The sequence below is a fragment of the Spinacia oleracea genome, chromosome 5, assembly GCF_020520425.1.
Source record: "Spinacia oleracea cultivar Varoflay chromosome 5, BTI_SOV_V1, whole genome shotgun sequence".
Classification (NCBI taxonomy): Eukaryota; Viridiplantae; Streptophyta; class Magnoliopsida; order Caryophyllales; family Amaranthaceae; genus Spinacia; species Spinacia oleracea.
Window position 1 is genome coordinate 10,420,459 of NC_079491.1, and position 25,769 is coordinate 10,446,227.

General features: G+C 35.7%; 4 protein-coding genes across 6 annotated transcripts; 3 read left to right on the plus strand and 1 right to left on the minus strand.

The window, feature by feature from the left end:
• Positions 1-4,305: 4,305 nt before the first annotated feature.
• Positions 4,306-8,715, plus strand: LOC110799296 (uncharacterized). 2 transcript variants are annotated; one of them, XM_022004529.2, is made up of 5 exons: positions 4,306-4,595; positions 5,591-6,223; positions 6,320-6,418; positions 6,888-7,241; positions 8,336-8,715. In XM_022004529.2, exons 1-4 carry the CDS (start codon positions 4,446-4,448, stop codon positions 7,236-7,238), a joined length of 1,233 nt encoding a protein of 410 aa, XP_021860221.2. In that variant the 5' UTR covers positions 4,306-4,445; the 3' UTR covers positions 7,239-7,241; positions 8,336-8,715. The 2 variants fall into 2 exon arrangements, 1 of the variants encoding a protein (XP_021860221.2); XR_002536363.2 differs by having other exon boundaries at positions 4,309-4,595; positions 6,888-7,360.
• Positions 8,716-10,660: 1,945 nt separating this feature from the next.
• LOC110799301 (putative pentatricopeptide repeat-containing protein At1g74580) lies at positions 10,661-23,426 on the plus strand. 2 transcript variants are annotated; one of them, XM_056830306.1, is made up of 3 exons: positions 10,661-13,947; positions 14,209-14,285; positions 14,727-23,426. In XM_056830306.1, the coding sequence occupies exon 1, from the start codon at positions 11,174-11,176 to the stop codon at positions 13,448-13,450; it is 2,277 nt and encodes a 758-aa protein (XP_056686284.1). In that variant the 5' UTR covers positions 10,661-11,173; the 3' UTR covers positions 13,451-13,947; positions 14,209-14,285; positions 14,727-23,426. The 2 variants fall into 2 exon arrangements, with proteins under 2 accessions (XP_056686284.1, XP_056686285.1); XM_056830307.1 differs by having other exon boundaries at positions 10,661-13,788.
• On the plus strand, positions 21,458-23,426 carry LOC110799309 (berberine bridge enzyme-like 13). Its single transcript, XM_022004551.2, has one exon. The coding sequence runs from the start codon at positions 21,505-21,507 to the stop codon at positions 23,185-23,187; it is 1,683 nt and encodes a 560-aa protein (XP_021860243.2). The 5' UTR covers positions 21,458-21,504; the 3' UTR covers positions 23,188-23,426.
• A 927-nt stretch (positions 23,427-24,353) lies between these two features.
• LOC110799319 (glutathione S-transferase U9-like) lies at positions 24,354-25,572 on the minus strand. Its single transcript, XM_022004564.2, has 2 exons — positions 25,167-25,572; positions 24,354-24,884 (listed from the first exon to the last, which is right to left on the minus strand). The coding sequence occupies exons 1-2, from the start codon at positions 25,491-25,493 to the stop codon at positions 24,519-24,521; spliced, it is 693 nt and encodes a 230-aa protein (XP_021860256.2). The 5' UTR covers positions 25,494-25,572; the 3' UTR covers positions 24,354-24,518.
• Between the last annotated feature and the right edge of the window lie 197 nt (positions 25,573-25,769).

The window sequence follows — 25,769 nt, forward strand, 5'->3', positions numbered from 1 at the left end:
TAATATGCTTGATAATTCATAACAGAATGATGAAAATGATGATTCCGAATCATATATTATTGTTGGACAAGGTACTTGACTTGTTCTTTTAGTCTCTCTATTTGTTCTTTTAGTCTTTTCATTTGTTCTTTTTATAATATTCTGCTAAAAGAACAAAATAAAAACACGTGCATAGTTCTCATTATGCACTCTTTAAGAATTTTTCCTTTCTCCTTCTCTGTTATTCTTTGATTCTACTTCCTATTTTTTCATTTTCTATTTCCCAGCAACTATATATATAATAATTGTACTTATGAATCATAACCATTAGTCATTTCATAAATACATTTTAGAGAGAGAAAGAGGAGAGGATTTATATTCTCTCAACATAAGAGAGATTTTTTGAGAGAGAAAGAGTGAGATGGTGAGTGAAAGAGTAAAAATGTATTTTTTTCCTTATTCTCTCTCTAAAATTCCTTCTGAGTGTTTCTCCTTTGTTGAAAAATGAGTGAATTAAGAAAAACACTAGTTCAATTTGGCCAGTTTTCAAAGCAAGAGAATATCTGGAGAGCGTGATATTTTCCGAGGATTGAGATCAGTTTTTCAAGATTTATTAAAAGATATTGATGCTCCTGATAAATGTTGATCAAGTGTTTAAGGTACGTTTCCTTGTTCTTTCCTCTAATGTTCTTTTCAAATTGTAATGTTCTTTTCACAACTTTACTTTTACTGTGGCATCAACATAGTTTGTTCTTTTAAATCAACATAGTTTGTTCTTTTATATCAACGTACATAGATTGTTAAAAAAAAGAACATATAATGGTTTGAAAAGAACACATAACACTTAAAAAAGAACATAGTCTGATTCGTGGTAAAAGAACAAAAATAATTTTTTTAAAAATATAGATTTAGTTTTAAGTGCATCAAAAAATCGTCGTTTCGTCTTTTTTAATTAGAACATAAAATCGTTTGAATAGAACAAATAACACTTAATAAAAGAACATAGATCTGATGCGTTGGATAAGAACAAAAATACATTTAAATAAAAATATAGATCTAGTTTTAAGTGCATCAAAATATCGTCGTTTTTGTCTTTTTAATTAGAACACTAAGTGGTTTGAAAAGAACAAATACAACTAATAAAAGAACATAGATTTGTTGTTCTTTTCGTCCCTTTCATTCTGTTCTTTTGTTCCATAAGGAAAAAGAAAATGTTGTTCTTTTTCATGTGTTTTGTTCTCTTGTTCTCTTTTTTTTTTTTTGTCTTTTTCTTAAATTTTTTTGAGTTTTTGTTATTTTATTTTTCTTTTGATTTTGTTCTTTGTGTTTTCTAAAAAAGTTGTTGTTCTTTTTTAATTATTTTGTGTTCTTTTTAAATTTTTTTACTGTTTTTAAATTTTTATAATATTATCGATAATATGTTTTTTTTTTTTTGGTTTTTCTGTTGCATTTTTCACATGATGTTCTTTTTGTAAAATAATTGTTCTTTTTATAGTGTATCAGGAGAGAGAATATGGTGTTTTCAATTTTGTACATTTTCTTTAGTTTTTTAACATTAGTGTTATTTTCAGCTTTTGGTTAATGTTCTTTTCGTTTACTCTATTATGTTCTTTTTGTTTAGTTTCTTATGTTCTTTTTGTATTTTTTTTGTTTTTTGCGTTTTGGTGCAGGTGCACGTAGATCTACGTGCGGGCCCCTGCACCATCCGCGCGTTGCACAATATGGCACACGGGCACGTTGCCGGGCTTGGGCCGTGTCTAGGAAGGCCATCCTTTAAAAAATTTGCTCGGTCTGATATAAAATAAGAGGGGTTTGGCCAGTTCTTTATTTTTTTCTACTTATTTTTTTAGGAGTCACAACTACTACTTTCGATTTTTTAGGAGTTACAATTCCATTTTTTGTAACTTGTACACCAACTTCCCAATAGGGCTGAGTAAAACTATTTGAAAATCCGAATATCTGATTCGTATTTGATCCGAGTTTTGGATATCCGATCCGAAAAATAATTCCGGATCAGATATCCGATCCAAAAAATAGGATATCGGATAGATATCAATTCGGATAGTAAATTTAACATTTCCGAATATCCGATATCCGAAATATTATCCAAAATTTTGAGAAAATATCAAAATATTATCATAGCCCACAATACACAAGCCCATATCCACACAACTTTTTCCCCAACTTCACTTCACCCATTTTCTTAACCCCTAGCTACATTACAACACTACAGTCATAGTAGTCAACCAGTTATACATACGTAGTATATTCTCTTTCTCTCCCAAAATCCCATTTTTCTATGAATCCGCTCAAATCATAGGTAATTTCATCTCCATTTTATTTTTTAAAAAAATATTTATTTATTGTCAACTAACTCACTTGCATCATTATCATATCAAACTAGTGTGTGGCTCGGACGATGCCCCGATTGCTACATTAAATAGTTAAAATTTTAGATTTTTCTTGAGCAAAATATTTGATAAGATACATGTATAGCATTAAGTGAAAACATTCATCAAGTTCGTCAACTACACAAACACACTAAGTCATTTATCATGAGAAATAATTTTTCAACTGCATCATCTTACAATTTATATAATTTCTAGTGGAAATAAGTGATTCACAGGCCCCGCCCAAAGAAAATGGGGGCCCTGTGCTGGAATATGAAATATGATTTGTATGGACTATGGAGTAGTAAAAACCAAACTAATACTTGTAGCATAAAGTTAAGTGGAGGCCCCACTAATATCTTCTCTGCCTTGAAAAAGGAAAAGAAAGAGACAAAATTTGCTTATGTGGCCACCTGCTTTTACTTTCATCTTTTTATGCGTTTGTTTGTTACTTTTCCTTTGTTTTTTACTGCAAGCTAAGATTTTCAGCAAGTTTTGGGCCCTTGTTAACATGAGGCCCTATTCTGTGTCCCATGTTGGACATGTTTAGGGTCGGGCCTGGTGATTCAAAATTAACCAACACCAAATTAGACATATGCAGTCATGCAAGGCATTTTTGTAGTTGATGAATGAGACTTATGACATCATGTTTATTCATGGTTGTCCTAATTCTTTAATTATTATTTTTTTCCAAAATAGTCAATAGAAAATAAAAAGTCACATAAAAGTTTAATTGTCGTAAACTTCATGTTAACATTCATTTATAAATTAATGTGAAGAGATAAACCACAAATGGTTGTTGGTTAAGATGGTAATGAGATTTATCCTCCGCACTTGAGGTATAGAGTTCGAATCTCATTGTACATATTGATTTTTGGTTGTCCATAATATGACATCTCATTTGGTGAGTGGATGATGTGACGCAAAAGGAAGAATAATACGTGCCACATAGACATTTTTCTCAACGCCTTTTAATATATTAGTATAGATTCAATTATTCCATATTTCTTTAATAGTTGTGCCGGTCAACATGTGCTTTCTAAAAAAAATACAGATCGAGTAATATTGGAGTTTAAATGAATAAAAGTTGATAATAAAATAACTTGATCAAATTTAAAACTCAATTTATTTACAATTAGGTTACGGAGTAGCCCGTATGTAGAGATGGCCAATGTGGCGGGTTGGGTGGGTCGTGGGTGAGTTTGGTGGGTCGTGGGTCAGGGATAATTGACACACGACCCGCCTCAGTTAAACTACGGTGGGTCGAGTCGTGGGATGTGTCGGAAAAAATGGACACAGTACATGATGGGTCATGGGTTACGTGGGCCGTGGGTTACGTGGGCCGTGGATCGAGGTGGGTCGTGTTGGCCAGGTGGGTCTGATAATGGGTTTGTTAGTTACGACATATGTGATTCCGATGGGTCAAGTGGGTTTGGTGGGTTTAAGAACTGATTTGGGTCAGGTAGGTTTGGACGATTAATTAAGCGTTAAAAATTACAAAATTTGTATGATTTTAAATTAATTAATTTTTATGTTATTCACTTACTCACATAAATGTGGTTAATGTATATTTACATAATAAAATTAGAATTTATTGGCATTTTAAACATATAAAATTGTTTAAATTATGATGAGTTTCGCGAGTTGTGTTCGTGTGTTGAGTGGGTTGGGTTCTTGTGTTGGGTTGGGTGGGTCGGGTGTGCCGTGGCGGATTGTGTCGGGTCTGATGGGATGAGTCAAATGGGCTTTGTTGAAATAATTCGACCCACAACACATCAAAAAAAATCCAAATTAAGCGGATTGTGTCATGAGTAATAAGTGTATCCGACCCATGTGATTCAATATGGTTATGTCATGATAGGCTGGGTCAAACCCGACCCACCGGCCAATCTTTACCCGTATGTGATTTGTACTATTTTCAATAACTCAATAAGCACTTGCTGATTGCGCACAGGCACACCGCACACCAACCAAAAGTCCGAAATTGCTAATAAAGAAAAACCCCCGTCGCCACCACCATCGTCCACTACCAGCATTACCTCCGCCACCGCCGTCGTACGAAAGAGAAAATCAACTATGGAGTCGCCTGGGAAGTGGCTTGAGAAGGAATTAAACGAATTGTGCAAACGAGTTGAAACCGCTTTAGACTTCGATTCTGATATGATTTCCGGCCTCGTTTCTTACTGTGAATTCGCTCCTCCTATTGACGCCAAAGAATACCTTGATGTAATATACTTCCTCTCTCTTCGCCTTGATTTATTTTCTGTTTCAATTTCTTCGATTGCCCTGAAAATTTGGTGAAATTAGCAATTGATTATTCAGCCTTTTTATATTTTTGGGGTTAATCCAATATTTTGTAATTGAATACGGAATAATTTTTGATTCATTATCGTCCTTATGCTATGAAAAATTCTTGATTGCGATGAAAACTTTGTTGTTAATCTTAAAGCTAAATTGGGGGTTGTCAATGATTTATTTTGTGATTCTGAACATGGTTGATTAAGGAAAAGGTTTAACATTGTAGAAATTGTCAGCAAAATTCATCAAAAAGGGATAGTGTTGGGGTGTAGGATTATGGCGAAAGAAGGGGGAGTTGTTTGTTTTGGTCCTGCATTGTTTCTTAGTTTCTTGATATTTTCAATTGTGTGAAAGAATGCATTTGAACATTTAAACTAAGCCAGATTGCTAATTTGTGCGATCTGGGATTGGGAGGTCACCCTTGATGGTCTGGATTCCCAGAAACGGTAAAGTTGTCGGAGTTTTGCAAATTGTGCAAGTCGTGGAAATGAAAGGTCACTGGGAAAAAATGGCTGGGAATGCAATGGAAATATAGTATATACCGCCTTCTCATCAGTTGCAGGGTTTGGTGGCCCGAAATGTTTTGCATATTCCCTGGTGGCACAACACACACTGGGGAAAGTAAGGTTCTAGAGAGAGATAGAATGGGGAGAGATATCAGTACAAAAGTCAAGGGTGCTTGGTTTATTGGTGAAGATTTGGAGGACGGTGTTTATTAAATCTCTCCAACCTTTTATCCAAACAAGGGAGATTGATCCCTCCCTTTCCCTTCCCTCCCTTTCTCTCCATTTTTGCTGATCCAAACAAAGTGTAAATGTGCTGATAACAAAGAACTTCTAATGGTTGAAATAGATGTACAAGTACATGGTTTTTGCAAATTTGTATGTATCTGGATTAATTTCTTGCTTCTGTGATGACAACAGAACATTATTGGCGAGGAAGCAGGCAAAACTGTGATACAGGAATACTTGAGACGAAGGGGTTTCTCAGCATCACCTGAAGTTGTGGGTGGTCCTCCTTCCACATTACAGGCATATGTCAAGCCAAGCGCTGATGAAGGCTTGACCAGTGGAGCTAAGAAACCATCAAGGGTACAGAAAGAGGCTTCAGCTTCTAATAGCCAATTTAATCCGGTGAAAACACAGGTTGCAGAGTCGGGAAACAAGCAACAGAGCAATTCTAGAAAGAAAAAGGGTGGGAAGGTTATTTCACTTGCAGAAGCTGCCAAAGGATCTATCGTATATCAGCAAGGCAAACCTTGCTCTTGCCAGGCACGCCGGCATAAATTGGTGAGCAACTGCTTATCTTGCGGTAAAATAGTATGTGAACAGGAAGGGGAAGGGCCTTGTAATTTTTGTGGGGCTCTAGTGCTGAAAGAAGGAAGCACATATGCTGGTTTGGAGATGTCTTCTGTACCTGAAACGGAAGCTGAGGTAGCTGCAAATGCTTATGCCAAGAGACTTGTTGATTTTGATCGGAATGCAGCAGCACGTACAAGTGTCATTGATGACCAAAGTGATTACTATGATGAGGGTAATAGCTGGCTATCAATCGAGGTATATGATCCAGTTCTGTTGTAAGAGATACTGCTGTAACTTCACTCTACGTTAATGAGAATGCAGATTTTTATTGGTTATTCTATCCTTTTCCAGGAAAAAGAACTTTTGAGGAAGAAACAAGAAGAGATTAAAGCAGATGAGGAGGCGAAACGAAAGAGAGTAGTCGTGGCTTTCGACTTGGTTGGCCGTAGGGTATGTTGCTTGGCCTTGTTACTTTATGATGTTTAGTTGTTTGTTTTCTGATTGTTTATCTTCTTAAGCTAATGGGAAAAACTAGGCCTACCATTTTTGTTCTTTACGATTCTAAGATCAAGATTTATTGATCTTGTAGTGTGATATGTGGGATATTGGAATCTGCAATGTGGGTCCGAATTATGGTTTCTTTGACAATAAATAGAAGCCAGAGCCTGATGTTGAGAGTGAGGGGAGGGGGGGGGGGGGGGTTTGAGGGGGATTAACACTTCTTAGGCCTTGTCCAACCATCCAGCAGTTCTTCCATGCAATGTGGTAGGTCATTTAATGGAATATCAGCAATTCCGAGAATTGAACCAACATAAAATGTGAACAACTTGGTTAGTAAAGCCACACATATTTGTCTTCTGTTTATTAAGAATTGATGCTTCAGTCATTTTTCAATTAACTTGTGAATGTGCTTGCATAGGTATTGTTGAACCAAGATGACGCTTCAGAACTAGAATCTGGGCTCAACATTCTACGGCCATCTGATAAGAAAGAAGTGAGTCGAATCAAACCAAACCCCAGCCTTCAGGTGCAGCCAGTTTTCATTGATCCCGGCCCTAGGGAAAAGCCTCTCAAGGACAAGCGCTCTAGCAAAGGCCTTAATAAAGGATTGTGCTTAGAGATTAGTGGGAGGGTGCAACATGATCGCAATGAGTTGAAGCGTATTGTGGGGGAGCCACTTGGATCTTCTTCAGCAAATGACCATCTGCAAGGACAGTCTTGGAATGGTGTGGCACGTATGGAAGATGATGCTGAATGCTCAGCATACTAGGAGGTGTGAATGCTTACATAGTGATTATTAGAGCTTCTAAGTTCTAACTATACAATTGGATGAGATCACTTTTCTGCTTCAAGTACTTGCTAATCAATAGAAGTGCATATTCTGCTGCCCTGGTAAATTTCTCCAGAATTGTAAATTTTACTTTGGTTTTGATTCTCTATATCAGTTTATCATGTGAAACCATATTGCCGAGGACCGTGTTCGATCTACTGTATAGTTAAAAGCATATCATCATCTCACAACAGTTGCCAATCTCAAATATTACTTGTCATGTATTCACTATTTACCATTGATCCCGTTAGAAATTCTTGGATAGCAAAAGCCTGTATAGACTTGGATGCTGCTTAAGACATGTCCTGTTAGAGTGGGTCATTAATCTTTATCCTCAAGGTGGTCTTTACTGCCATAGGGCTATGTAGTATATACTTGTATATACACTGCTTGAAGGGAAATGTGCAGATCTGCCATTGTAACTAATTCTTGTTTGTCAAGTTAGATGGGAACTAGCTTAGTAAAGGCCAGTCACCATACTACCAACTTTTTTCTTGGCTGACTAGCAAATTAGTCGGTATAGAAATTGTCAATATATTCACACGATCTTTGTCCTATTTGTCATTGTGTAGTCAAATTTGTTGAAGTTTTTCATTCATGGCTGGTGATTATAACTTAGGTAGATGGAGGGGTATAGGAATTTTAGAAAATCTTCTTTGTGCTGTTCATTTAGATAGTGAAATTGGAGCGAAATATTGGTTCGTGTACCTTTTCTACCTTTTGTTTTCATGAGACACCTATTCTCTTACATCAAGGCAGAGTAAGTTGTTGTCTTTTGTGTGGAATCAATTTATAGTTAAAACATTGGAAGATGCTTCTGGTGCTCGGTAACAGCACATTTTTGGTTTTGGCAAATCTCATCTTCATGTATTATGATGATTTACTCTTCAATGTCTCTGGATATTTTGGATATTTTGTATAGCTGGTGAAAGTCTTGGTTGGGTTACAGAGCAGCCTCTGATGTAATTTGCTTCCTTATTCACCAGTTTTTATACCATCTTGCTACAGGAATTGACAAGTATACTTGTTTGCTGCAGTTATCAGTGAGGAACTTCTTTATAAGGGGTTAGGTTGTGAGATATGTCCAATTACCACCAGACGGAGTTGATGTTGAGTTGCTGCATGATGCCACGAAAAGAGAAGCTCGAGGCGGCTAAATCTGGCGCGTGGTGTTATATGTGTAGCAAGCATTATATCGTGAATGTCCTTAAAGCTCCTTTTTTGCTTGGTCATTAGTAGGTGGCTCTGGAGGTGTCCTTATTTGGTCTGGGGCAAGTTAGTTTACCAAATTGTAATGATATCAACAATGTGACCTTATACATTTGTGATGGTTAATGTTTGGAAATGCTGTGATTATGAGATACGCTTGCACAAGTGACTGAGATTGACATACTGAACTTGTAGTGTTATACTTTTATGTGCATTTGTCAATACGCCCCTTAGTCAATAAGGGCACTTGATACATTTTTTTCAAATTTCAAAAGTTGGTGCATTTATGAAAACATGAAAGACATTTTGTGAATTTTGTGAAACCTCATGGTCATTTCATGAACTAACCGAAAAATGAATGATAAATTGTCAAACTGTAAGGTTATCAAAATTGGGGTTCTACTTTAAATCGGAAAGGACTCTTAGAATTGAATCGTAAAATTGAATCGTAGAATCAAATTGTAGAATCTGAACAAGTATAATCAAAATTTTATTCTCAAATTTCATTGAAAGAGCTTATTAGGTGAAAAAGTTAATACTCTGTAATTGATTTACTAGCTAAATAGGCAATAATTAACAACTTTCTTAGTGATTCAAATTTACGAGGGTTTTCGCTAGTCAAGACGAAAGTGTAGAATCGTAAATCTAATTGTAAGATTCTACGATTTGAATTGTGATTTTAATAACCATGTTGTAGACTCCTATGTTCTTATAAAGTGTTTAATCCCGTTAGCCAATTTGGTGCAAACCCTGCAGGCTGCGGGTGCAGTGGTGTTGTTTCTTTGACGACAATACTCGTTTAGCACACTAGTACAATACAGTAGGAATCAATTTCTTGTTAGTTCAGTGTTGATTGGGGTTGAACTTGGTAGGGAGAACCCGTGTTCGATCCCCCGCAACAGCTATTGGGAGGAACTTAAACCTATCCACGCAAAACTCTCCCCGAATCCGGATTAGCCCTAAGGGTAAAGCGGGTACTAACACAAAAAAAAAAAAAAAAAAAAAAACAATATAGTAGGAAGGAAAAGAAAGTAAAGTTACAATCTTGACATTGTTATTCCTGCAACTAATTCGACTGTTCGTCCATTTTTAAATCTACTCCCCATTCCATTAATACCACTACGGTAATAGTGTACAAGCAATTTATGTAGAAATTGCTTAAAGATGTCGAAATTCCTTTTTTTTTTTAAACATAAATCACAATTTACCATACTTTTTATTAATTTAATTGACATTATTAATTATTTTTTTCCACTAATTTTTGCTTGTTGATTTAATTTCGAAAATGCCATTTTATTTGCATTATTCACAACTCACTTGTTATTGTTTTTCAATTTACCCTATTGTAGTGACGTACTACCTCCGTTTCAAATGAGGTTTAACTTTCTGTTTTAATCCGTTTCATAATGTTTTTTACACTTTGCTTTATTCTATATTTGGGTCCTGTTCGGCAAAAGTAGCGGTAGCGGATAGCGGGTAGGATTGAATAGCGGGTAGCGGTTGGCGTAGCGGGTAGCGGTCAATAGTAGCGGGTAACTGATATGAGTGTTCGGTAAAAGTAGCGGTTGATATTATAAAATAAAATAAAACCTGAATATTTTTTAAAATTTTAATATAAATTTGTCAAACGCTACCCGCTATCTTAAACGCTACTAATTTTAACGTTTGATAAAAGCTACTCTCAACCGCTACCTCTGCCGCTAACCGCTACCTAAACCGCTAACTCGCCAAACACTTACAAAATTTACAAGTAGCGTCTTGACTCGGTTAAAACGCTATCCGCTACCTCAAACGCTACTGCCGAACATGCCCTTGGACTTGATTGATTTTTTTTTTTTACCCACAATATTTACAATTTTTCACTTACTTTATTGATTTTTTTTTTCTTCCACCCACCCAACTTTTTACCCATTTATCTTACTACTTTACCCATGTTTTATATATTCAACCAACTTTTCTATTTTTGTCTTAATATGTGCAAATAGTAGTCGTAAAGATCTTTATAAAACGGAGCTAATACATATTTTTCCACTTGAAATGACTGAAATAACCTCCTTACTATGTTGTACGGAAAGACGATTTTACCCCCTATGGGTGGGGATTGCCCGGGTTGGCTTATGGGTTTCGCGGGATTTTCCTTGCCTAACAAAAAAAAAAAAAAAAATCATCAGTTGCGCGGTGTCCCTCCCCTTTCTAGTTTCTAGTTTCTAGTTTCTTCAACCTCTCGCCACTCGCCAGTGAGTTTCTTTTATTTCCATTTTCTAGCAATTTCAATCCAGTAACCTTCGCTTCATTCTCGAAGCTAGGTTTTTTACACTTCCTCCTTGTCTTATTTCCTCTTATATCGCCACTACCTTAATTCCAGGTGCATTCTTACTCGATTTTCACCCAATTACTTAACGTTTTTTATACTCAAAAATTCCAAATTTTAACAATAACCAATTCATATAGTTTCAGAAAAATGTCCAATCAAGAAAAATTAAGTTCTGGGTAATGTCAAATTTGATTTCTTTCGGCGGAAAAGTTTTGGTTTGTTCGTATTGGAATCAAGCACACCATCTGTTCGATGAAATGACAGTAGCTCTGTTCTGTTAAGTTTGATGGTATTAGTGTTAAAAATGAAAAGGGTATATCTTGAAATTTTGAGGTAGTGGAATTTCTCTGGGATGAGTAGACCCTTACTAGCAAAACATGTAGCAGCTGTGATGAAACATCAGAAAGATCCTATGAAGGCGCTCGAAACGTTCAAATCAGTTAAGAATGAGGAGGGATTCAAGCATAATTTGTTGACATATAAATGCATTATAGATAAGCTTGGTTCACATGGGAAATTCGAAGCTATGGAGTCTTTGTTATCGGATATGAGAAGGGATATCAATAGTGGTGTTGTTGAGGGAGTGTACATTGGGGCTATGAGGAATTATGGGAAGAAAGGGAAGCTTCAGGAGGCGGTTGATGTGTTTGAGAAGATGGATTTTTACGAATGTGAGCCGTCAGTCATGTCCTACAATGCGATCATGAATATCCTGATTGAACATGGTCACTTCAATCAAGCACATAAAGTTTATTTGAGGTTAAGAGATAAAGGGATATGTCCTGATGTATACACCTATACAATCAGGATTAAGTATTTTTGTAGAACTGAGAAGTTAAATGCTGCTTTGAGACTTCTTAAGAACATGCCTTCTCATGGGTGCGATGCCAATGCAGTTGCATACTGTACCCTAATAGGTGGTCTTTATGAACAGGAATATGAAGTTGAAGCATCAAAGTTGTTCTGTCAGATGCTTAGCCATGAAATTTGCCCTGATATATTTACATTTAACAAGCTGATACATGTGCTCTGCAGGAAGGGGGGTGTCCTAGAAAGTCAAAAACTTTTAACTAAGGTTTTCAAGAGGGGGACTTCACCAAATTTATTTACATTCAACATTTTTATTGAAGGCTTTTGTGAGAATAATTTAGTTAATGAGGCTTCTGGCTTACTAGATAGCATGAAAACTGAGGGTTTTACTCCAGATGTGGTGACATACAACTTACTCATACGTGGACTTTGTAAGAATTCTGGGGCTGTTGAGGCTGAGGACTACCTGCATCAAATGATAAATAAAGGGTTTGATCCAGATGCTTTCACATACAACTCCATCATTGATGCTTACTGCAAACTAGGCAAGGTACAAAGTGCAGAGATGGTACTCCGTAATGCGAAATTCAGAGGCTTTACACCCGATGAGTATACATATTGCTCTTTAATTGATGGCTTATGCAAGAATGGTGATGTTGAGAGGGCCATGCTCATATTTAGTGAGGCAGAGATGAAAGGATTGAAGGCTAAAATTATTGTGTACAATACGTTGATTAAAGGCTTATCTCAGCAGGGAATGATTCTTGAAGCCTTACAGATGATAAATGATATGGCACGAGCTGGTTGCTCCCCCAATATATGGACATATAACACAGTTATAAATGGACTATGCAAAATGGGTTGCTTGTCTGATGCGAATAACCTGGTAGATGATGCTATAGCAAGAGGATGTTTACCTGACATTTTCACCTTTAATACACTAATTGACGGGTATTGCAAACAGCTGAAGTTGGATACAGCAATCGAACTTATAGATAAAATGTGGGATCATGGTGTTACTCCAGACGTGATTACATACAATACTCTGTTGGATGGGCTCTGCAAGGCTGCAAAATTTGAAGCTGTTAAGGGAACTTTTGAAACAATGGTGGAGAAAGGTTGCAGTCCTAACCTTATTACATACAATATACTTATAGACAGCTTCTGTAGTGCTCAAAAACTAGATGAAGCGTTAGAGTTGCTGGCGGAGTTGAGGTGCAAGGGTCTGACACCGGATCTTGTAGTTCTTGGCACATTGATAAATGGATATTGTAAGAAGGGTGATTTGGATGGAGCTTACCAGCTGTTTAGAAAGATCTACCAAGAATACGGACTTTCACATACGACAGCAACATACAACATTGTGATCAATGCATGTGGTGAAAGACTGAACATGGACATGGCTCACAGGCTTTTTCATGAGATGATTGAGAAGGGCTGCCCTCCAGATAGTTACACTTACTGTGCATTAGTATATGGATTTTGCAAAGCGGGTAATGAAATTGCCGGCTATAAATTCCTCCTGGAGAAAATAGAGAAGGGATTTAAGCCCTCTCTAGCAATTTGTGGAAGAGTACTCAATTGTCTTTGCTTGAAACAAAAGATCCATGAAGCTGTTAAAATTATCCATGTTATGGTGCATGAAGGTATTGTTCCAGAAGTTGTGGAGGGTATTTTCAGTTCTACGAAAAGGGAGATAGCAGCCCCAAAGATTATTGTGGAGGACTTGCTAAAGAGGAGCTACATAACTTACCATGCATATGAACTCCTATATGATGGTGTTCGAGATAAAAAACTATTAAGGAAAATTCTTCCATGAAGGTTTCGAATTATCTTCCAGCAGAACATTCCTGAGAATTTGATATGATCATGTGATAATTGCACTAGGAATCTACCCACAAGTATCCTTCTGATTCTGGGTGACAAAAACTATTTTTCAAAGATAGTGTAATGCAGACTTTTTGTTATCAAATTAGGTCATCCCTTACCTGTGGTTGCCATGCTTGTATCTTCATATTCCAAAAATCTTGGCTGACTGTTGTTTCCTGGTACGAAGGTCTTGTAATTGGTTGACTGTTGTTTCCTTGGAGGAGCTACTGTTTACTTTGTCTATCATAAAAGGATCTCCTTGTTGGTTGGAAGCAGCTGTTCAAATAGGTATATATCAACCATGAACCCATTTATCCATTCCCTTCTAGAATATGTATTTCTTGTCAGTTAAATGAAAATGTGAGCAGTGTTGGACCTGGTTGCCAATTTGTCAAAATGTGGATCCTTAGAGATGCTTCCCAGATTCGCGTAATCGCTTTCATAATTGTTAGTACTTTCTTTTCACATTTTACACTTTTAATTTTCTTCCTTTGTAGTTCATCAGTTACATGCTTAGACTTCACAATTTCATGGTGTCCTCTTAGAAGAACATGGTCAATTTTGACAAGGAGCACTAACTGATTATAGTTGATTTCTCTGTCAACTTGTCTCATGGAAAAACTAAGAGTGAAATTATCATATTTATATTTACTAATAACGAATATACCTGTTTTGGAGTACTATTAACCCAATTTTTCTGGAATGCAGAGGCTGTATGGAGCCAAAAACTAATGCTGTATCAAACAATCTGTCCGTTCCTAAGAATTGCATTCTGTTTACATGAGGTAACTTTTACTTGATGGTGGGAGCATACTTGCACTCGAATATTACTGATTAAGGTTTGAATAAGCAAATTCTTTTTGTTACAAAACTGTTTTGACTAATCACTAAGGACTGAGTAGTAAGTTCTTTAGATTTTGCTCGTTTGTGACTATCGAGTTTTAGGCTCTTCAGCGAATATACCATTGTGCTATGGACTGGGAGTTCAGTGGGGTGCTAATTTGGCAGATCTCTGTCACCTCCAACCATGAGGTTGTGGGTTGAGTCCCATTATTACATTTTTGTTGTGCGAATATTTCGTGGGACTTTAGGATTAAGTCCCCCCCCCCCCCCCCCCCCCTCTCAAGAAAAAGTTTATTTCTTCTTTTTTCTGCTGCCATGCTGAACTGTTCATCAGTTACTGTATACCTAATACCTGTTTACTGGTATATGTTGAAACACCGCAGGAGGCAAATGCAAGCGCTCATATTGGAAGAGCGCTTGATCATCATGGGTTAAATCCCAATACTTTGCAGCAGCATGACAAGAATGACAACATAGCAAATTCAAGCATTCAAATTTGTTTTTGCAGCCTGAGCAGATGCAGGGATGCCAGAAGGTGAAGCTCGTAAGTCATATCTATCTGCATAGAAAAATGCATTTTCTTTTATCAAACTAAGACATGTTAATTGTATGCTGCTATCACTAGGCATTGGGTAAAATAGCTGAATACTGCTGCTTTCCTTACTTCAGGAATCAGGAGCCCTTGTTACATGCAAAACACTTAAAATTAAATCCTTAATCCAAGAAAATAAAAGTTCCTCTGATAGTTACCTATCTGAAAGAGTGAAAGACATTGCAAGATTTCTTTTGAGAAAAGATAACAAAGTGATCGATCTAAAATGTCAACATTGCATTATACTTTACCAAACCCTCAGGAGAAGGCTGAACTATAGAGACATAGGAAGCTTTCTATAGGACTAGTTTGAACTTGTATCCATACGTAAACTCTAAAAATGGGAAGAAGATTTCTAATTATATTTCACAAATACAATATACTTTGTGGAATGGAGCCACGGAGGGAGTACAAGCCTACCAGGGTAGACCAGTAATAAAACATGCATATAACAAGCAGCTTGTCATGAGAATCTGTAGTAAAATCACATCTAATTTAGTCATATTTTTAGGGTCTAGGGAAGTGATCAATTTGGAAAGTAGTAACTTCTTTTCTGTGGCATCATGGCATGTTCATAGAGTTACACAGAGGGACAACATAGGTTGCATGCAAATGAGAAAAAAGAAATATAAATACAGAAGTGACAGAACACCCTCGGGGGGGCAAGGGGGGATTCATAACAAACCTAGGAAACGAGAAAAACGAAATATAAACACATAAGCAACAGACCCCTCCGGTGGGGGGGGGGGGGGCAGGTTTTCATAACATTACAACAATGGGGCAATAGTACTAGTGTACTTGGTACTGGAAGAAGTTAAAGGAAGATGCTGTAAACAAAAGTGAACACAAACTATTGTGGGAAAACTTTCCTCTAGCCAAAAATCTGTCAACAAGCTTCAAGTTTTCTGAAGTTTTCACGTGCCAGAAATTGAAACGTTAATCCTAAATAGATTTTCCATGGATAATCAGTTGCAAACGTACTGATTACTGATAGATTATGTAATTAGTTAATTACTCTTAGTAGTTATGTTTAGCTTATATTCTTGTGTGTACGGAATATTATTTTAGGAATTATCCTTATACACAATATAGACCCTTTGTATTACTGAAATCCTGAGGGATAATTATCTCCTTCAAATGCAACTTGTTTATATTCACTAAAAAATGATTTGAAAAACTGATGTGAGTATGTGACTACTCTGTATTTTATGGTGGCAACTGAAAACCCGATAAAACCATAGACTTTAAGCTCAGTTTTTCGCGAGTTGCCAAAATCATTACCTTTTTGACTAAAAACATCAAGTTATGATTTGAACATGAAAAACCTTTAACTTTTCATATAGATAGATAATTCGACTTTAATTGAGGAGGGAGATATTTTTTATTTATTTCTGCGGTTGATTTAATGAAATTTCTCCCATTAAAATTCTCTTTTTCTGTAAAATTCCACACGTTTGAAATGTCCATTGGACTACTTTATGTTAGTTGGACGACTTGAAGATATGCTTTTCCACACATCAAATAAAGACAGACTTTACTTTTTAAGTTCCCATTCAATTATTTCCACCCTTAATTTCACTCAAACAAGTTCATTTTCAAATGTAGATTCTTTGCTTCGTCAAAGTTTGCTATATTGTAGTCATGAGATGCTTCTTAAATTGAGAAGAATACGAAGAATGTTTTTGTTCTTGTTTTAACTTGGAAGTAAAAGTTACTTCACCCGTATAATGCACGTTTTCTACTTAATAAAATTGGTCATATATTTTGTGTACTAAAGGGGAGGGAAAATGAAAAGTAAATTTTTGAAACAATGAAACATGATGAACCAAAAAAAATAAAAATAAAAAGTCAATGATGGCATCCATGAATACAAATATAAATGTTATTCACCCAATAATTTGATGCATTATTCAATCCCCAAAACTACTTATTATTATATGTTTAACATTTACAAACATAATTAATATACAAAATTAAGGAACTATAATACTATATACTAATTTGATGAGCTATCAATTGTTTAGAAACAGAGGACTAGGGAATGAGGAGAGTAATAATTTTTCTCCAGCCGAATGTTAGCGTTACGGATACGCTGATGTTTTTGGAATTTGAGACGTTCGGAACAATTACAAGAGTCTATCAAGGAGCTGAATGCCTGAATTCATTGATATCTTCCCACTGGTCTACAAATATGAGTAGAGTAAGGTTACCGCTAGAAACCATAGACTAGAGAGTCAGCTTAGAAGAATGCATTATTGGAATTTCACCTAAAAGTTTTACGGCACAACCATTTAGGTGGGGGTTCGATCTATTCATGTAATACACCCAATTTTGTACCATCCCTATTGAAAAGTTTAACCATATCTTTGGTTGACAATCTTGACATTGACATTTACACCAACCAATTATTCATCTTCTATTTTTTTTACGGAGTATTTGTCTTTTTTTTAAAAAAAAAAACTAATTTCAAGTTTAGTGTTCCAAATTATGGATTATCATAGTTTTTTTCTCAAAACCAAAAAAAAAAGGATTATCAATGATACCTTTCGAGCCAAGTGATTTATTAATTACAATGACTAGGTAAAGATAATTGTCTTACGAGTTTGAATCTTCTGTACCATAAATTGTGGGAAACAAAGTGGGAACAGAGAGTAAAAAAGAGTGAGGGGGTTATTTTTCCATCCAAGCACGCATTAGCGGCCCTTCCTTGGCCATTTCGCCACCTTTGTTGGGTATGTACATAGTTCAAAGACAATCAATACCTTACTGTAATTAGTGAATTTGGGGGTTGAATGGGTCATCCTCCCAAGCTAGTTGTGAAGGAACTAACACCACAAAGCATGGGGATTAGCTATAATGATTAAATTGGAGTCAAAAGTTGTGAAGGTATAAACACAATCTAGGAATTTGATTTTTTTTTCTTCCCTAGTACTTCTTTAACTTATAAAAATGTAACACTTGAAATTTACAATTAGCTAAAGATAATAAAGCCAACCTTCTTGTGGAGGAATAAATGTGAAAAACAACAATTTAAATTTTCTTTAGTAGGTGAGGAATTTCATTGAAGTTTGATCTTTCCCTAAGAATAACATGCCCTCTCTCTTAGGAAACGAACATGTCTATTTGACTATTAGCTTTTTAAATCTAACAATCGTACTACTCCCGTTTTATAATGATCTTTATATTTTCCTTCTAATCCGTCTCATAGTGTTCTTTACATTATGTTCCACACAGTACTATTTTTGGACATGAATATTTGTTATCGTATCCCTCTTATCTCACAACATTTACACATTTCCATCCACTTTCTCTTTATTCATTTTTCTTTTTAATGTTCACCCACCTTTTTTACACTCTTTCTCTCTTATTTTATCCATATTTCATTATACTTGCCCACCTAACACACTCTCTCTTTTGTCTTAACATTTATGCAAATAGTACTCGTAAATATCACTATGAAATGGAGCTTATATGATACTACGAGTATAACTTTGGACCCACTAAAAGAAAGTTTGAGCTTTAATTTGTCGGAGGCATAATGAACTTCCCAATTAAGTCATTTCATCATCCCTTTGTCTGTTTTTCTACTGATAATTTTATCAATCATCAATTACAAAGTTGGTTTTGGGTGTACACTTGGTATATGTGCAATTATTACCTCTTTAATCCCTTCTTCAACATGGCTTACTGGAAGTAGTGTTCTCAATCATGAAGACATAAATTTTATTCCTGCAATGCTCGGACTCCCACCATACTGTGTCCGTGTGTCGACACAACACAACACAACACAACACATCCCGGGATTTTAAGGGTCCGACACTTTGATCCCTATCCGAGTCCGGCTTTTATTTTTACCTAAATCAAGTTCACTAAATTAATACTACTATTAAGTTGTAATCACCCAATATTATCCAAAATTCTTTCATAATATCACTTCTTTATGGCTTTTTGCTAGTGTTGACCTTATCGCTGCCTGCAACAAGCTTTTAACCCCTTCCTTCAAAGCAACCATGTTTAAAAACTAATCCCTTTTTTTTATATTGCCCCATAAAACAAATTTCGCTTGATTAAGGCTTAGGTGTAAATTATACACAAGGGTTGGTAAAGTACGCTCATGAGAAGAGAGGTAGAGAGAGAGAAAGTAGGAAAACTTACCATTTAAAGTATTGGGTAAACTTAAGGGGCACCTCAAAAAATACAGGATAATAAAAAAGGACCGAGGTAGTAATACACAGTATGGTGTTGATTATTGTGTATTGGCTATAGTGGGAGAATAGAGAGAAGTGAGGGTGAGGATACTAAAGAAAGTGCATGTTCAAGGATGACATGAAGTAATTCTACATTTTCCCTCCTATCTCCGTGCTTTAATGTTTTTCCCAATTTTCTTTCTGATTTGTCTCTTTAAGTACGTATTCTGTAATAATATACCAATCACCTTGCCTGTTTATTAGCTCACACGGGTCCTGACTTACTAGATCATGATGAAAGTTTATAAAATTTGGCTTTGTCCGGAGCCTTATATCATTAGCTCACACGGGTCCTGACCTACTAATATCATCATCTCGTCTGAGAGTGACGAGTTATTGTCAAAAACAAAATAAAGAAGATGGATCAACAACTTTTTGAAACAAACTGAAATAGAAAGTGTTTAACATATTCAAGGTTAATGAAAATTCCAAAAATCTGGCTATTTTTTCTAAAAGAAAATGAAGTACTTATTTCTTATTTGACACCAGAATTTGTCTACTAAAAGCTTATTGGGAGAGGCTCCTCCTCTTGTAATTTAACTCCGTTTCAATTGGTTGGAAAGTTGGAAACCAATAATCATCCGACTCTTTTAACCCCACAAAAAGGCTATATCCACTTGTATGTATTTTGTTTCGGACAGCAATTAGCATAGTAAACAATATTATTTCCCTTAACAATCCAATTGTTAGTAGGAAAACGATATTATACAACCTTAAGGGCTATACTTTGTATATTATAAGTTAAAAAAAAACATTAACTTATAGGTAGTACCGTAGTACTCCCTCCGGCCCTTTTTGTTTGCTCTATTTGACTTTTCATGGTCTTAAAGACGCGACTTAAAACGTAAATATGTCTAATTATACACACGTAAAAGTTCTAAAAATTTGATATTCAAAAAATATACATTAAATAGAATCTAACAAAACCCCATATGACTATAATGAGAATTCATGGTCAAACTTTATAAACCAAAAAAATGCAACGAAGCGAAGATTAAGAGACGGTAGGAGTTTTAAACATTAACAAAATCGATCAACGCGTGATTTTGACATACGTTCTTAAATTATTTCCAATTTAGGAAATATATAGGCTTATTACAACCCATGAACTACATATATCATTGGGTTCATTACCTTTATTAGTAATATAAATTGCTGCATTTTATACCTTCCAGCTAATATAATAATTAATTAAGACATAGCCTTGCATTAACAATGGCAATGGCGTAATGTTGCATTAGTAAGTGGGGTTTGTGCACATGGCAAGGGTCCAAAATTAAGGTAGATATTATAATTACCTAATTAATGGATGCTTGGTTATCAGGAATGGGGAATCTCTTGAACCAACTTCCACTAATTACAACTTAATCTAGTTTAATTAGCATCAAACTGTGATAATGTTTTATAGATAAGAGGCCTTACAAAGTTAGAACTCCAGGATACTTCAAAGGTTAATTATACCATAGTATCCCTTGTCAATTTGTCATCAACGCATGGGATCAAACGTTATATAATACTTGTTCATTATTTAGTAAGAGTGTGAGATTATTCTTTTATTTATTAACATACGCATGGATGTCAATTATCTTAGTCAATTGAAATAGATAAGTAAGTGATGTGTAATGCTCCGTACTTGAAATCTAATCTTGTGTGCATCATTTATGCACCGGCTTTCTCTACACCAAAAAAACTAACCTATATGGAGTACGGAGTATGTGTCAAACGTTAATAAAATAAATATTTTTTTTCAAAGACACTCTTCTATTATCATGTAAGTTGTTTGATGCAACATTCTTAATCACAATTTTAACAACCCATGATTAGTGTTAATTACTAGGTCATAGTCATAATGACAATCAAACAAATAAAGTTGAGTTGGAGGCTTCCAGATTGTGGCCTAAATTGTAGGAAGATCAGCACTCTATTTTAATCTTAGTCATAATTTAATAACCCATGATTAGTGTTAATTACTGTATAAACTATTGACCAAATATCTATCCCCATATTCCCACTTTATCCTTTTAAAGTGGCCAAGCATGCAACTCCATTTTTTCCATTTTCATTACCTGTTAATGACTTTGACTCCAAATCAATTTTATTTATTTATTTTCAACCAAAAAAAGAAAAATTACAGTACAGAAAAAAAAATCTAAAAAATTTAGCACCACTATACTAATAGGCTAATAATAACCCACCCAATAATCAACACATGACGATTGCATTACCTCAAATCAAAGTCATCATTATCTAGTATAAATACTGCCTTATTCATAAACAATTTCAATCATCAATTTCCCCTCAAAATTAAACAAGACTTTAAAAATGAAAATTATGGGGTTTTTTAGCAATACTATTCCCTTAACATTGCTCCTAATTTTCTCACTTTGCTCTTCTGTAGCATACTCAAATGATTTACAATCTAATTTTCTTCATTGTCTTTCAAAGAACATTAGTCCACCAAATCCATTTCCAACATCATGTTACACTCCTAGCAATAATTCCTTCTCTGCTATCCTGAATTCGACCGCGAATAACTTAAGGTTTTTGTTACCTTCAGTTGAAAAACCACAACTAATCTACATGCCCTTGGATGAATCCCATGTACAAGCTGCTGTTGTTTGTGCTAGAAAGGTTGGGATTCAGCTGAGGGTGCGTAGCGGAGGTCATGATTACGAGGGTGTCTCGTATGCTTCTGAGATGGGTGATCCCTTCGTTGTGATTGATATGTCGAAACTGCGGTCTGTTATTGTTGATATCGACGATAACAGCGCGTGGGCTGAGGCTGGGGCAACAACTGGGGAGCTCTATTACAGGATATCTGAGCAGAGCAAGGTGCATGGATTTCCTGCAGGACTGTGCACCAGTTTGGGTATAGGAGGCCATATTACTGGTGGTGCTTATGGTTCTATGATGCGAAAGTATGGTCTAGGAGTTGATAATGTGATCGATGTTCGGTTGGTGGACCCCAATGGAAAGATTCTCGACCGAGCATCGATGGGGGAGGATCTGTTTTGGGCTGTCAGAGGTGGTGCTGGTGGTAGTTTTGGGGTAATTCTTGCATGGAAGGTTAAACTTGTTCCTGTTCCTGAAACTGTAACAACTTTTACAGTAATCAAAACATTAGACCAAGGGTTGACTAAGCTCTTGTATAAATGGCAGCAAGTAGCTGATAAACTCGATGAAAATCTTTTCATCAGAGTAGAAATCATGCCTAGTACAATCCCAAACACCACTGAGAAAACTGTTCAAGCCTTGTTCAACGCGCTCTACTTAGGTAACGCGAATCAATTGCTTAGAACCATGGCCCGAAGTCTCCCTGAATTAGGGTTGACTAATAAAGACTGCAACGAAATGAGTTGGGTTGAGTCAGTTGTCTATATTGGAGGGTACCCTACTGGGACTAGCACTGATGTTTTACTCCAAGGGAAGCCCTTGTTTAGGAACTACTTTAAGGCTAAGTCAGATTTCGTTAGGGAACCAATCTCTGAAGCCGGGCTTGAAGGACTATGGAAGAAGTTGATGGAGTCAGAAAGTTACATCATGATATGGAACCCGTATGGTGGGATGATGAGTAGGGTAGCGGAGTCTGAAACCCCGTTCCCTCATAGGAAGGGGACTATCTACATGATCCAATACGTGGCAACATGGCAAGATGGTCAAGCTGGTGAGAGTTCAAACATGGCTTGGATTAGGGACTTGTATCAGTATATGGAGCCTTTTGTGTCTAAGAATCCTAGGGAAGCTTATATTAATTATAGGGATCTTGATTTAGGGATGAATAAGGATGGTAATACTAATGTCAATGAGGCTCGTACATGGGGTTTGAAGTATTTCAAGAATAACTTCGATAGGTTGGTGGAAATTAAGACCAAATTCGACCCAGAGAACTTTTTCAGGCACGAGCAGAGTATTCCTCCACTTTCGACACACAATAGGAAGATGAAGAAGGAACAAAGATTTCACTATCATAAGCTTGGGAAGCACCACAAGAGAAACAAGTATTAGTTAGCGTAAACTAAGTGGTACAACCATGGCCTTGAACCATTATAGTAACTAATTTATCGTTTTTGATATAGGGAACAAGTTTAAATACTTGTGTATTTCTAATAACAGAAAAGAAGTGGTAGTTGTTTGGGTTCGGGACTAGTCATTAGTCATGTGTGCATAAGCCACGTGCTTTCGAGGGCTTCCGATTTTTTGTGTTTTGTGTTATGTTTGCTAATGAATACAAGTTTTTGTGTCGATCTCCAGCTCTTAATCTGTTATTTGAACATTAAAAGTTCTGTTTTGTTTTTAACAGTTGATGATTTAATCTTAAACCACAACTTCAAAGTACACAAAGCCAGAGCATGCTCTGTAGTCTGTACCAGTACATTACAAACAAAATGTTGGCAGAAGGAAACTATAAGAAAATTGACCCATACCCGAACAACTGGTGATTAGTCAAAACTAAGTGATACACAAATTACGGGACTGAACGGACCTAAACTGAATCAGAACCAAACTGAATGACTCAATCAATCCAACCCGAACAATCCCGTGTCAAATGTCTTTCTTTGGTCAGAAAGGTGAATAGGTAGAACATAAAATTGGTGAGGAGGAAACTACGGGGGTGTTTGGTCATGAGAAGTTTGAGGGAAAATTAGATTTTTGAGTTGAATTAGAGGTCTAATTAACTTTTTTAAAAAGCAATTGGGAGTGTTTGGCTATGAGAGGTTTGGAAGAGAGTTTTGGGGTGAAAAAACTAATTCTCAAAAAGCTCAAAATATGAGCTTTTTGCAATTAGAGGTTTAAGAAAGCGAATATAAAATTACTATTTTCTCCTAATATTGCCTAAAATTACAACATTTATTAACCTTAGCCTTATGCATTATTTCTTTTACCCCATTTACTACTCGTTACTTGTTGTAATAAAATTTATATTATTAAGTTGAAGTACTTAATTAGAACTATAGCAATCATGCTTGTAATATCATTATTAACATTTCTCTATTTGCGTATCAATAATTTATGTACGGAGTATTTATTTAAATTAAGAATAATTTTTTTAAAAAAAATGTTTTTTTTAAAGGGAAAATAATTTTATTTATTTATTCTATACTTATTTTAAAAATAAAGAGAAGATAATTAGCATAATAAATTATTGTCTAATAGTCTAATACTAATACTAGTAAGAAACAAAGTATCCTTAATGGTCATATCACATACTAAACAACTAACAACTAATTTACCAAACACTTTTACACAAACATTTAATTCAACCAGCTAATCAAACCAGCTAATACAAACAGCTAACCGCTAGTCAAACCAGCTAACAACTCCTAACCAAACAGGACCTACATTTTTCTGAAAAGCTGTCTAAGTTTTCGAAGAAACTTGACAAGATTTTCATGATTTGGAGCCGATTCTTGAACAACTGCAACTGCCTCGCCGGATTTCATCCATGAAAAGGCCAAAGGGAATTTTTCTGGGTGTATGAACTTGACAGAAATGGATTCTTCAACACCATTAATAATTGGCAACAATGTGATCATCAAAATGTCTAAGATTTCCATTATTTCTCCATTAACATGTGTAGCTCCCGAATATAAATCCTTCACATTTGCTTCCAATTTGCTCATGTTTTCTTGGATTTCCTTGATGATTTTTTCCTCTTCACCATCATTGCGGGCTTTAACAACATCCCGAAGTTTCTCAAAAACCTGAGTCCACACATATACACATATTATATGGATGAACGAACTTTTGATGGAGGAAATATTTGTTACCTATATTCCCACATTCCAAATTTAATTTTATATGTCACGTCATGTCACGTCATGTCACATTGCTACTTTTAAGTGGTATATTCATCTAATTTTACTATATTTCCCAACCTAGAGACATTTTTATACTCATTTAGCCTAAGAAAGTAAGAATTACGAGTTTACAACAAAACTAGGCTACCTTTCTCTCTAGATTGGAATGCAAAACAAAAGAACTACCTGAAGGTTGATAAAATCGGCCCAAAACCGTACTTCGGCCCGTTGATACGGATCATGGGGGAAGAGTTTTGGTGAATTGTTCCAAATCTCATCAATATATTCAAGAATGATCAAAGACTCAGGAATTGGTCTTCCTTCATGAACAAGAACTGGAACCAACTTCTTAACTGGGTTATACTGAAGAAGCAATTGACTCTTGTTTTTCAAATCTTCTTCAATGTATTCATAGGGTATGCCCTTAATTTTAAGGGCAATAGTTACCCTTCTAACCCAAGGACTTGCCCACATTCCATGCACCTTCACCTTGATCACATTTGTCTCAGCCATAATTCTGTTTTAATTTCTTGGTGAAATTTTGGTAATATATTTTCTTTTTTTAATTTGTTGGATTTTTTAATTCTATGTATATAGTACTTTATGAACCAATTATTACGGGTAGATAACTAGTTAGGTAAAGGATAAAGAGAGGCCATGAGATGTAAACTTGGCCATATGATGTCCACATATACTATGCTCCACATGAGGCAACGCATAACGCACCAACTTTGGATTATAAGTAATGTTATGCTAGTTTCTTACTCATTTATTGTGGTGGATTGGTGG

Coding starts and splice junctions, on each gene's coding strand:
- LOC110799296 (XM_022004529.2), top strand. CDS start 4,446: ATGGAGTCGCCTGGGAAGTGGCTTGAGAAGGAATTAAACGAATTGTGC. Junction 4,596..5,590: donor ACGCCAAAGAATACCTTGAT/GTAATATACTTC, acceptor TGATGACAACAG/AACATTATTGGCGAGGAAGC. Junction 6,224..6,319: donor ATAGCTGGCTATCAATCGAG/GTATATGATCCA, acceptor ATCCTTTTCCAG/GAAAAAGAACTTTTGAGGAA.
- LOC110799301 (XM_056830306.1), top strand. CDS start 11,174: ATGAGTAGACCCTTACTAGCAAAACATGTAGCAGCTGTGATGAAACAT.
- LOC110799309 (XM_022004551.2), top strand. CDS start 21,505: ATGAAAATTATGGGGTTTTTTAGCAATACTATTCCCTTAACATTGCTC.
- LOC110799319 (XM_022004564.2), bottom strand. CDS start 25,493: ATGGCTGAGACAAATGTGATCAAGGTGAAGGTGCATGGAATGTGGGCA. Junction 24,885..25,166: donor CCGATTTTATCAACCTTCAG/GTAGTTCTTTTG, acceptor GTGTGGACTCAG/GTTTTTGAGAAACTTCGGGA.